The sequence below is a fragment of the Copadichromis virginalis genome, linkage group LG19 (assembly GCF_057382275.1).
Source record: "Copadichromis virginalis isolate Kocher_CV1m ecotype Utaka linkage group LG19, C_Virginalis_male_GT1.1, whole genome shotgun sequence".
Lineage (NCBI taxonomy): Eukaryota > Metazoa > Chordata > Actinopteri > Cichliformes > Cichlidae > Copadichromis > Copadichromis virginalis.
Genome location: NC_140636.1, coordinates 21,252,581 through 21,265,781, shown reverse-complemented (window position 1 = coordinate 21,265,781; position 13,201 = coordinate 21,252,581). Strand labels below are relative to the sequence as shown.

At 40.8% G+C, this 13,201-nt stretch overlaps 1 protein-coding gene across 1 annotated transcript; it reads right to left on the bottom strand.

Moving 5' to 3' along the window:
* Positions 1 to 5,538: 5,538 nt before the first annotated feature.
* kcns3a (potassium voltage-gated channel, delayed-rectifier, subfamily S, member 3a) lies at positions 5,539 to 10,019 on the bottom strand. The gene is made up of 2 exons (XM_085442371.1): positions 9,979 to 10,019; positions 5,539 to 7,036 (listed from the first exon to the last, which is right to left on the bottom strand). The coding sequence occupies exon 2, from the start codon at positions 6,984 to 6,986 to the stop codon at positions 5,673 to 5,675; it is 1,314 nt and encodes a 437-aa protein (XP_085298497.1). The 5' UTR covers positions 6,987 to 7,036; positions 9,979 to 10,019; the 3' UTR covers positions 5,539 to 5,672.
* Between the last annotated feature and the right edge of the window lie 3,182 nt (positions 10,020 to 13,201).

The following is a 13,201-nucleotide window of genomic DNA, read 5'->3' as shown; positions in this document are numbered from 1 at the left end:
AGTGGTGGTGGGTGGAGATAGGCCTCCATACCTTGGAGGGCCTGAGATGTCCCCAGAGAGGTGGCGTCTGACACCCAACCTGACATATAGACACAGACATACAGGCACACACAGACACAAACATCCATTCCCACCCTCATGCTCTCATATGCACTTACTCAACACTCACCCCACGTGGAGACAGACATAAAGAGACACTTTACACACAATCACACTCCCCAAGTGTACTCTAAGCCTCGGGTCTAGGTACCCTTGTCCCTGGAGGGGGAAACTGCACCCAGACCCAGGTGGTGTTACCCTTTTCCCTGGGGTGGGGAGAAGCAGACCACCCGGACTCTGCAGCAGGGAGGCCCCACACTCCAGACCCCAGTCGGACGGCCAACTTCTCCTCCTAGCCCCCCCGCTCCAGCAGGCCGCAGAGAACGGGGGGTTGTGAAGACTCCAAACCTCCCTCCACCCGCTCATATGTAGTGTTGATGCATGTGTGTTCTAAGGTGCATTTAAAACCCAGGAGGGCATGGAGCTACCTGCCAGAGAGCAGCAGGTAAGCACATAGCCCCTCCCGATAGCCCTCAATATCTACGTGATGGGGAGGGAAGGAAGGGAGGGGCAAGTGACCCCTCCCTGGGGCCAGCTCCCTCGCTGATCCCAGTAGGCACCCCCATACTCTGCAACCCGCCAGGGAAAGGGGGCCCAGGCCCATCCGGACCGGGGCCCAGTACAGCAGCGCCACCCGGCTCCACAGAGCCCGGGACAGCCCACCCGACCCCACCTCAGAGAAAACTGCACCCACCCCGTCTTCCACTCATCTTCCAGACTACACAAGACAATAGACACCCAGGCTGAGATCTTCCTCCACCTCTCCTGTATCTCCCCCTCCTGCAGAGTGAGTTCCTGAAGAGAGGAGAGCTCCTGCAAGATGTAACAACCTCCCCCACCAGTTGAAGTGCCCCCCAGGTGGCTCGATGCACCGGCGGAACCCTGCGCCAGGACTGGGCCCCCATACACCCACCCGCCCACAACCCCGGCAACACACCAACCAGGACCCAAGCCCCGAGCAAGCACTTTGGCAACAGTGGGAAGGAAAAACTCCCTTTTAACAGGAAGAAACCTCCGGCAGAACCAGGCCCAGGGAGGGGTGGCCATCTGCTGCGACTGGTTGAGGTGAGAGAAGGAAGACGGGATAAAAGACATGCTGTGGAAGAGAGACAGAGATTTATAACAAATATGATTCAGTGCAGAGAGGTCTATTAACACATAGTGAGTGAAAAAGGTGACTGAAAAGGAAAAACCCAATGCATCATGGGAGTCCCCCAGGAGCCTATGCCTATTGCAGCATAACTAAGGGAGGATTCAGGCTCACCTGGTCCAGCCCTAACTATATGCTTTAAGAAATAACCATGTTCATCTCTCCAGTGGTGACATAGATAGAGGCCAAGTGTCAGAGATCACCTGCCTGATTCAGTTCCCTTTTTATAAAGGGATATTTTTATCAACTGTATTTGAATAATATGCAAAATGCATTTTATTTGCATTGTAAATATTTGAGGAAAAATATATTAATTGGATCAGAATATTTAAATAAATAAATAAATAAATAATCCAGAAATAGATGTGACCGTCCCCTCTTTCACCAGTCTCTGCTCTCCTAAATACAAGCCAATGTTGTGTGTCACTTTTTTTTTTAGCTCCTTTTCTCATTACTTTATATGTTATATATATTTCAATGTCATTCTGCTTCTTTTTCATCTTTCCAGGCAGAGCTAAAAAAAACTAAAAATCAATTTTCATGTGGTAAAGAAAATCTGATCCTAGTTTCTGAGACAATGGAATTTTTCGCAGTCCTTCACATCCGGCAGCATCAGATTGTTGCTTAATCCTCGCAGTACTCACACGTCAGAGTGCACATGATTGTATTTGTGGACCCTTCAAATATCAATAGCTGAAATCCAAGCACGGGCACTTTTGTTGAAATCAAACACCGAGTTTGGGCTGAGTCAGGGAGTTGGCAGAGACACTGTGTAATTTAATCATTGCAAATTAATTTGCTTTGTCTGCAAAGAAAGCTACAACTTAATTTGTGACAGACTCAATTGTGCAAGTCAGATGTGTCTGAAAAAGACTTGTCGTTCTGATGCATATTTTTTGAACATGTGGCAGCCCATTTTATCTGGTTTCTGTCTTTCCTGCTGCTATTATATGTATTTGGATTAAATCAAGTTCCACGCCAAGATTGGATTACAGCTCACAGCGAATTCAAAACAGTATCTTCAGTCAGAGAGAGTGTGTCCTTTTATCCTCTGCTCTTCCATTTCAAGAGCACAGCACATCCTTCTTTGGCGTGAATGTGCTGAGTTAGCAGTGATTTAAGAGGGAGATTAAATGGGATGGATTTAAATCTTGTGAAGGTAAATTAGAAAGTAGCAAAGATCTAAAAACCTAACAACAGAGATAATAAACATAGATATGGAGATACTGAAATGTTGTGACTCCCTACTTTTAGACATCTAAACACTGTCAGTTCAGAAATTTATAGACAGAAATGTTTTCATGCTTTTTAGATTTCTGTGGAAAGGCAATCTATTTTAAGGGAACTTTGGAGTCACCTTTCCCCTTTAATTTTTAAATAAAACATGCCTATATGACTGCCTCTTTTCACCTCTAAAATATTTTCAAACTAGAAATAATCTGTTTAAGTGATGCTGAAAAAAGAAATTAAGACCTTTAGTACTTTGTTTGTTCCTCTATCTACAGGAATTATATTTTGCCAGAGTAGTGAAAAGCCTTCATCTTCTTTTGGAAGTAGTCAAATACTGTCTTCTTAAGCTCATTAGAACCATTTAAACTCTGTTTTTTGCCTTATAAGCTGTATTTCCATATATGTTTGTACATTTTCCAACAGATCACTGCACCCATTTTCAATTTTTCCAGCAAAGTTTTAACAAAATGAGGGGTGACTCAAGATTTTTGCACAGCACTACAGAAAAGGTAGAAGAAGGCATAAAGCTTTCCTATTAATAAAGCTTATAGTTATTGGTGCTCCAGGCTCGGGCTGCATGCCATAAACTTTGTCTTCTCTTGCTTGCAGCTTTGTCCTTTCTCTGCACCTTTCTGCAGCTATTTCAAAGCTGTGCTTACTGAACACTTTGTGTAAATTCACTGTAATTACTCGATACGCATGAATACAAATACAGTTTGTATTTGTTTAACTGTTTTAACTGTTGGCTTTGTCTGTCTTTGCATCTTTGCATCATTGTGTTATCAGTCTCCCAGCATGTATTGACTTTCAGAGTTTGAATACCATGACAGGACAAAAAGCACCCCTCTGTTCCTGTTCCCAGCTGACCTTTATTACTGAGGTAACCACAGATATTGCTGACGGTGGTTTCCAGTTAGAACAACCTACGCAGTGAAGTGAATTAGATTGCAATACTGCGTGACTTTTAGCGGAAAGGAAAGGCGCAGGAGAAAGAAATCAAGCAGAAAAGGTGACCGTGCTCCTGAGTGCTGATGCAAATATTTATTTAAGTGCTGAAGTCACAGGCTGCTGAGCAATTCTCTGACAGCTGACGGCTGCAGTATGACTGTTTTCAGCAGTCTGTGAGACTAATCTGACTACAGAGCACCACTTCACCACAGGCACTCAGTGATTTGTATTTAAATCAGTCATCTGTATAGTATTGGCAGCATTTGGAGGGCAGCTAGGACGTTTGGCCTGTTTTCATTGATCTTATCTGTGGAAGATTAGGACACACATACATACTGATGATGAAGGTGACTGCGGCGAGAGGAGGATTCAATGTTTGCTCTCACACACAGTCAACTTTGAGCTGTGTGGACGTAATATAAATCCTGCTAATGATAATAAACCTCGACACAGTCATTATACTGTCTCCGTTTACAGGCTATCAATACTCATCATAGCATGTACTGTTAATTCAGCACCCTCCAAGTTCTTTTTATTGACTCTTAGCCCAGGGACATTGATTAAGAGCTCATTACACTGATAACCCAGCAAACAACAAGAGGCATCTCACTGGATTAAGCAATTAACTGCATTTGAAAGGAAGATACAAGCAAGAGAAGGGGAAATGAGGCACAGATCAATAGCAGGTCTGCGGCAGCATGATAGCAATAGGTAAAGACAAAGGACATTACTAGAATTCTGTGCTATATTTCACACTTGTTGGTAAAAATCACAGATTGGGTCTGAACAATGAACACAGCCTCTGAAATGTCATTCATTTGTTTGTAGACTCTATTTTGAAGCCTCAACTTTGGCTTGGTGGCCATCGCCATCTTGTTGTTGTTGTTTTTTTGTTTTGTTTTTTTAGAGACAGTAGTGATGATAACAAGTAAGTTTGAACGATAAAAGCAAGAGAGAAAAGATGGGTATACAAGGTTGTAGAGAGACCTGTTGTAATGTATGCTTTGGAGACAGTTGAACTGACAAAAAGATGGGAGGCTGAGCTGGAGGTTGCAGAGCGAAAGATGTTAAGTTTAGACGCAAAGTTAGAGAGGCAAGGCTAAAATGGTTTGGACATGTTCTGAGGAGGGATAGGGCTGATAATCTGCTGTAGTGACCCCTTAAAAAATGAAGAAGAAGAGGCAGAAGAGGTGACCATATTTGGTCAAAAGAGAAGTGTACTAAACTAGATTTGGTTTCCAAGTTGCATCTGTAGACTGTAGTAGTTCATTGCCCACACTGAGATATTTGCTACTAAATGCTAAGTAACAGACTAAATAAATACTACAGCTGCATTCATCAAAGCTAGAACCTAGACCTTTTGGACAATCAACTGCTCAGCAGGTCATGTTATTATTCCAAAATGTACCAATAGCACAAACACAGTCAAGAGTTCCAGTCTATAGATTAAAAAAAGCTGAGATCACTGCTAGCAGCTACAGCTAACCCTGCAAACTTTAAACCTTAATGCAATTTAAAAGGATGAGATTTACTCAACATTACTCAATATTTGCATTAACTCAGTTTTTTTTGTTTTTGTTTTGATGGCTTTGTTTCCGTCTCCATGTTTGTTCCCACTTATGCAGACATTAACCCATTTCCTGTTTTAATTAATTTCTAATAGGACACTACATTAATTTTTCCAATACAGTCTCAAAACAATTGGCGAGGATCTGATGACAATCTACATTTATTTCAGCTTTTCATTCATACACTACTGGCACATGGAACTGGAAACCTTGAAGCTGGTATTTGTTATCTTCTATCTGGCTAATTGCTGGTAATCCTGAAGCTGTGACAAAGTGGCAGCTGTGTTCAAAGACTGGGGTTGGTAATTTTAGTATGCAACACTGTGTGAGTTCTCTGTAAAAAGCCCACTAACTGCCATTTGTAAAAACTACAGTGTCTTCTTTGTCCTCAGTAATGCTAAACTGCATATCTTTGAAATTTACACTAACGTCCTCCTGTGTTTTGTGTTTAATATTTAGCTATCCCGTGACCTTTTACAAAGCACAGAAACACTAAAATAATTCAAAACTACAAAAAACAAGACCATGACTCAGAACTTTCATGCAGTCTATTTATTTAACCCTTCTATCTTGCTCATGGAAGACGATGAAGAAATCTTAAACCTGCCGATGTAATCTCTTGTAAAGTTAAATCATGAATGAGACTGTAGGGGTAGGACTTCTTTAGATGCTGTTCTTTAGTTGTGCATGCTGGTGCAGTTATTGCTTGGCTTGAGCTCTAAGTGTCTTTGCTTCTGATAGAACTTGGAGAACTTGTTAAAGATGTTAGTAATGGGCAGAGCCACGATCAGCAGCCCGCAGATGATGCACAGAGTTCCTATGAGCTTCCCAGCCAAAGTAACAGGTAAAGTGTCTCCATAGCCGACTGTCGTCATGCTAATGGTGGCCCACCACCAGCCAATAGGGATAGTCTGCAACTCAGACTCTTGAGAGTCTTTCTCCACACAGTAAATGAGGGAGGAAAACACGGAAATGCCCACAGACAGGAAAAGCACCAGCAGCCCCACTTCACGGGAGCTGTGCCGTAAGGTGGCACCAAGAGAGCGAAGGCCAGCTGAGTGACGAGCCAGTTTTAAAACACGAAACACTCGCATCAGCCTCAAGATCTGCACAACTTTGCCAACGTTCTCCAGGTCTGTGCTCTCACCCTCATTCATTAGGTCACACAGGATAGTGACATAGAAGGGCATGACTGACAATAGATCGATAATGTTGAGAGGGCTGCACATGAACTTCCTGGCTGATGGTGAAACAACCAAGCGAAGAATAAACTCTGCAGAGAAAAACACGACGCACAGGCTCTCAAAAAACGTCAGCACTGGATTTTCTATTTTTTTTTCAGCAGGATCCACCTGATGGAAGTCTGGCATGCTGTGAACACACATGGCCACGATGGAGGTGATGACTACAGCGAGGGATGCTACAGCCATAACTTTGGCTGATGTGGAGAAACCTGGATTCTCAAGTCGAATCCAAACACTCCGGCGGACATTTGCACACCAGGAGCCTTCAAACATTTGTTCGTCATCCTCCAAAACAGACAGATCAGTAATAGAAGAACCAGAGCTATTGAGCTGCATCTCGTCGCTCCTCTGATCCCAGATTCCATCCTCAGCAAGATCCATCAGGTCGTGGAACTTGGTGCTGCAGCAGAAGTCCAGGTGACGCTCCTTGATTCCCCAATATTCAATTTCTTGGAAGAATGAGACCACACATAGCCCGTCGACCAGGTGGATTTTCCCTGTAAGATAAAAGTTGAGAACGTAACAGAAAAAACTTGGGTTGCGGTCAAAGTAGTATTCCATTTCAGAGGGACTGAAATCATCACAGAGCTCCAGGATAGCTTCTTTGGATCTGCAGCACAGAAGACGAGCCAGTCGTGTCTGCGGGAATCGTTTCAGGACGGTGAGGTCCATTCGCTGCTTGAAACCTCCAACGTTGACATTAATGAAGCAACCCTCAGGCTGGTGAAGAATCTTGCCATATGTCATGATGAAGCTCCTCCAGTCCCTGGAGTCAGTGCCTGCAAAGGAGTCAGTGCCTGCAAACAAACACAGAAATGAGGACACCTCGTACTAACGCTTGCTTTAGTCTTTTTTAGTTCTTTTTATCTTTATTGAATTACAGTGTCCGGCTCTTTATGAACGCCCTGACTGCCATTGTACTTTATATTTCATTACTGGCTTTTAAATCAATTTTAAATCCATCCATCGATCCCAGGATCTCAATGCCAAAAGCACCCCCTTCACAGTTGTGCAGGTGTCATAGGTGCCCAGGAAGCATCCTGTTCACACGGTCGAACCACGTCAACTGTACACATATATGTGTGAAACTCTTAATCAATATCAATAATTTTAAAATTTTTCTAATGTTAGCTTTCATAGTCAGGATAGAGTTAGATTTAAAAAGTTAAAATTCACTTACTTTTTATGCAATAATGTGCAGAAGGACCTGAAATCATCAGAGCTGCCTGCTGCGGAGGAGTTTAATTAAATTTTAAGCCTTAAGTAACTAATTCCCCTGCAATGTTTTGAGAATAAGTCAGTGTCATATGTGAGAACATTATTCCAAATAAAACTCCAACAGAACCAAAGTTATTTTGACTGGATTCCAGAAGAATGCACAAGAAGTTAAAATGAACAGAGAATAAGAAAAAGAAATATATTAAAGAGCAAACGAGGGAGATTTAAAAAGGGTTGAGGACCTTTTAAAAAAGTTTTATGGAGACACTGATTGGTGTAATCGGTGGAAACTAGGTCTAAGTATCCCCCCTTGTAGGCAGGGTTGGCTTGTTTCCCTGTGGGTGATGTTTACAACGACAGATTGGGTTTTGTAGCCCCCTGCTAAAGAGGTAGGTCATAGGAAAATAATGCTTTGATTGAGTCCATGGAGCGCTTTGTGTTAAAGATTGTGTTTAACCGTTAGGAAAAGGCTCTATGTTTTAATTCCGGTCAGAAGCCCTTAAATGACCCAGTCACGTCTTCCTGTGATACCTGTGAGAGTGGAAACCTAATGTTAAAACACATCATCTAAAATTGAGTTTGATAAAGAAGGTGGGGTCCCCTGTCCCCTCCGAGGTGTTATGTTTGCTCGTCGTGCTTTTTTTCTTTCTACAATCTAAAGATTTTCAGGCCAGTGTGGATACCACGCTGCAAGACCTAGGTTATTACACACCTGCTGTGGCTTTAACCCACTTCAAATGGGTTTTATTAATCTGTCAACCCAGATATGAAGACTTTAGTAGTGATATAGAAGCATCGAAGATTGAGACCATAGAGATCAACTAGATGTTTTTTTCTTCTTGTTAAAGGTGGTGTAAACTTGTTTCCTTTTGGTTCCAGACAGTGAAAATGCTGCGTTTGGATATAATATGGTGGACCTAACAATGGTGGACTTTGGAGAATTTTCACTACAACACTGCAGGACTTTTAAAAATTTTGAAAGTCCTGCAGTGTTGTAGTGAAATTAGCATGTGCACACATGATATATTATTTTTTTGTTTTTAATCTATTCTAAACACGAAGTCATCTGTTTAAATCATTATGTCACTCACAGTTTTTACCACTTATCCAGATATTTAAATTATTTAATAAAGAACTTATTTTTGTATTTGTGGGTTTTTTAGTAGCCACAACTGAGGAGTAAATCTGAGAAAGTGAGAGATATGGCATGTTCATTATCTATTGACATGTGAGTGATTAACCAATGAGGATACAGTGGTTTATTCTCCTGCCTGATTTAAACAATGACCTTAATGTACATAATGAACTTCATGTGTGATTTAGTATTATCTGAAACGGGAAGTAAGGTAATCTAGAAAATGTTGGAATGAGGGAACTCAGGTTCTCATTGACTTCTTTACAGCCACAAGTATTTGATTGTTTCCCCCTGCTGGCCAGTATGTGACGTATCGTCACGAAACGTTCTTGTTTAATATCTAGATTAAGAACATTTCTTTAGAATTGTGAGTTTTCAGAAACCTTATGTTTTACTGTAGTTGATGTATAATTTTAATTCCATATGTAATAACTGCCCAACAGGAAAAGTGTAGGCTAGTAAAATAAATGTGTTCACTCTGCTCTAAAAGAGATGTGTTGTGAAAGGAAAACAGCACATAAATTAAAACATTTTTTATCAGCATATGAAAAAAATAAATAAACGGCAAGAACTTGAGCTGATTGTGACTATCATTTGTCAGAATTATACATTTACGCATATTCATGATTATTCAGTTTTTTCGTTTTCATTTTCAGAACTTCACTCGAGAAATTGTCACGTCACATACTACTCTTTCAAAGTGCACATCCTTTTAAATTTATTATAATTACACGAAAAAAGGAATTTAATTTTAATGATGAATTTTTAATTCAAAAATTTAAAAACAAATCACCCAAACCCATCCTTATGCAAATACATCCTCCTCCTTATTTTTGTGTGACCTTTTGGTGTAATTTCCGTCGGTATGATACGCCAGAAGTGAGAACGGGCTGGTACTTCCATAGCATTTATAAGTTTATACATTAGACATTTATACGTTTCGTGTAAAGACCATACGCGCGCACTGTACGCATGTATAGGATACGCTGCATAAAATAATGAAATGTAACACTTTTTCTCAAATTGTAGTACTTGTGTTTTTCCAACCACTTATGTACTTTTACACACCCATGTCACTGGGCAGCGTTTTTCATCCAAGCGGTAATCAATACCGGCTTTCATGGAGCAGTGCAGCTCTTGTGCGTAACACAAGTCCGTGTGTGCGGACTTGTGTTACGCACGCGGTGAATCAAACTATTTTAGACTCTGAAAAGATGCAGCGAAACAACAAAGTACTATTTTTATAAGTAAATATTCTGCACTAACACCGCTTGAACTCAACTCCAAAACCCTAAAAAATTTAATTAAACACCCAGTAAGATCATATTTCCTGTTCAGACATCTCGTTGACCCCCAAATCTGCGAGAAATAAGCCCAGCAGCTTACCTGCTCATGTGCCGATGTGTCCTGCGGATCTTCTGACTTTGTTCAGAGGGGAGTGTGCCGTTCAAGGCGCTCTGCGGTGAGAGAGGTGGAGACGCAACTTCACACAGGATGGCTGGCACGGCACGTCTGCCCCGCTAACAGGCTCTGAGTGGGTATTTAAACTTTGATGTGTAAACTGCGTCCAGGTCGCACCAGGTCCTTTAAGGTGTGTTAAATCGATCCGCGTAAATATTTTATCACTCTGTAATCAGTCTTCGCCGTGCTGTGTACAATTTTCTGCGATTACATTAGTGCTGAAAACGATGATGGGATACTGAACAGAAAATAAATGTAGCAAATGTCGTGAAATAAAAATAAAAGCGGATAAAACTAACACACTAACAGTAAGAAGAGAGGTGGAATAGACACCCCTGTTTTTACACAAATTGGTCCAGGTATGGAAAAATAAAGGAACATTTTTGTATATACTGTATATGCAATATGTGTATCTTTTAAGCTTTATAGGCTGTAATGTGAGTATAATTTTATGCAATCTCCAGTTTTGCAGTAAATCATGGCCAGAACACTCAAAGTGCTTTGAGTGGTCATGTAAAGTAGGAAAGCAAACCAGTCCATATAACATTTACTATCAAGAGCAAAATCTCGAGATATCCTGAAGGGCATATAGTGTTATAACTGAGCAAGCAGGGCAGACAGTGGACAAAACTTGTTCTCCCTGGTCTATTTGGAAACCCAAATACTCCATTGAACTGATCTCTGTATGGATGGACAGTTGGTACATTTCAGAAGTGGGTGCGGTTTCAGATAAGACATCACTACTAAAACAAAAGCCAAGAAACAATCTGTTGGAATGCCTGAAAACTATAATTATATTAAATTTTAGAATATTGGTCACAAAGTTATCAGTATAGGTAAGATACAAACACAAATGCAGTCATTAAAGAATGATTCCTGCATAAAATATTAATTCAAAGTTTGTAGCATCTAATGATAGGGCAGCTTGAAAATGAGTAAATAGTGAACAGAAGCCTTGATGACATGTGGAAAATGAACAAGGATATCTTTAATGATCCTTTGAGGGAAACGCCTTCTCAGCATTTAACCCAGCGTATAAATCAGAAGCAGTGGCCAGCTCCCTGTGCTTTGACCCAAGTGCACCACGAGAACCCCAACAATTAGATAATCCGCTGTGAGTAGCAATTGGTGATGCTGAGGAGGAAAAGCTCCTTTTTAATGAGAAATGACTTGACACCTGGTGATCAGCATCATCTGATCCAGCAGTAACCAAAAAGGAAAGTTTGAAACCTGATCTTCAAAGTTGAGAGCGTCTGTCTCCTGCATGCAAAAGACGGGCCTGAAAGCTGAAGGATCTGCCTCTGATTCTACTTTTAGAAACTCTGTGATCCACAAATAAGCCTGTATCCCAGTGAGGTGCTCCGTTGGGATAATATGATTCTATGAGGTCTTTACTATAAAGCCTGGCCATTCAGGATTTTATATCTGAGAAGAAGGATTTTAAATTCAGTTCTAGGTTAAAAGGGCGAAGACAAACTAATAAGGGAGAAATAATATCTCACTAGTACTGTGGCTGCAACATTTTAGGTAATAATTTTAACCTAACTAAAGAAGCAAGCAAGAAGATGAAAGTGAGGATGGTTGTTTTTCTTTGTGTTGGTCCGGTGCCCACACATGGGCAAAATACAGCTTGGCTTAGGCATGTGCTACAAAGAAAACATTCCCAAAACAGACAAAAGGCAGCTTTACTTACTGGAGTCTTCCCAGCTGCAACAGAGCGAGAGGCAGGGTACAGCCTGGTCAGGCCGCCAGTCTGTCACGGCTATTTTATTTATTTTGAAATGAAAATCATTCTTTTATAGCATCACAATTTTTTGCACTAGTTAGCACCTTTATATTTCTCAGTGTAATAAAATGTCTTAACTTCTGCAAGTGAACCCATGAGTATTGTGTATCCCAAAATACCCAGAAGAGCTGATGGTGTTTTAGCTGCAAAGGGTGGGTGGGCTGGCCGACATCATATTCAATAATATGGATTAAGTTCATATGCACGTGAAGCCAGATGAACAAATACTTGTGGCAATATAGTGTAATTACCTACACAGCTCACTGATGCAGTTTCCTACCAGCAGGGGGCAGAATAAGATATGAAACAAAAGAACTAGTCTGCCTACAGTCAACAGTGATGGAGGCATTTCACATCATTAATGTGGATTTTTTTTTAAAGTTCAAAAGCTTCTCAATTTTCTAATGCTGCATTACAAACATTATTAATAAAATACAGAAATAAATAACGATATAATGACATCTTGAGAAGGGGTAATATTCATGACAAGCCGTAAAATTATGACAAAAATACCCTCAAAGCTTATGAGTTTAAAGTCAAAATTAGTAAAAACGATAATCAGAGAAAAACATAAAATTTTCTACTATTATGAAGTCATACATATTCAAGAAATCAGAAAGAAATGTAATCAAATTAAAGGCTATATGAAGGAAATTATAACCTCCATATATTCAATATACAGCCACAGACATGTGCAGGCTGAGGAGATTGAACCAGCCTTGTGCAATGAAACCCCAAAATTTCATCGTTTATTCTTGTATATTTTTGTTTTAACATCTGAGCCTAAACTCACACATTTTGAGTTTTATTTCTTAAAAATTGATCCCTCTCCTCTTGCTCTGTAGTTTTTCTTTTTATGTGAAATTACAGACCTCGAAAATTTCGATCTTCTTCCATGTACTAAAAATAAAATGGATAACAGAAGCTGTGCCCTGGCGACCACACAAAGAGAGATTTCATGTGGCTGGATGCACTTAGTCCTGAGGAGTACTGAGACACTTCTTTTCTTGCATTCTGGTGACTTTTTTTTTGCACCACTTTGCACGTTTTCTGCTCCAATTTATGTTAGAAATGTCTTCTTTAAAAGGTCTTGGTGCTAACCTTGTCTCTCTCTTTTCCAGCTCTTCCAGGTCATGAAGTCAGCAGTTTAACACAGGAGATGCCCACACTTCCCATTCCCCGGCCACCTTCTCCTGCTCTCCTGTGAAGACACCGGCCCAGCTAAGAGAGTGGGCTTAACTTAACTCAATTGGCGTCTCCGCCAATTGGCGTCTCCGCCAATGCTGAACCATGTTGAAGAGATCTTCAACATGGTTCAGCATTGGCGTCTCCTCCGGTTGAACAAAGAAACAGTTTAAGCTG

Excerpts from the sequence above, each read along its gene's own strand:
- kcns3a (XM_085442371.1), bottom strand. The coding sequence starts at position 6,986 with ATGACATATGGCAAGATTCTTCACCAGCCTGAGGGTTGCTTCATTAAT.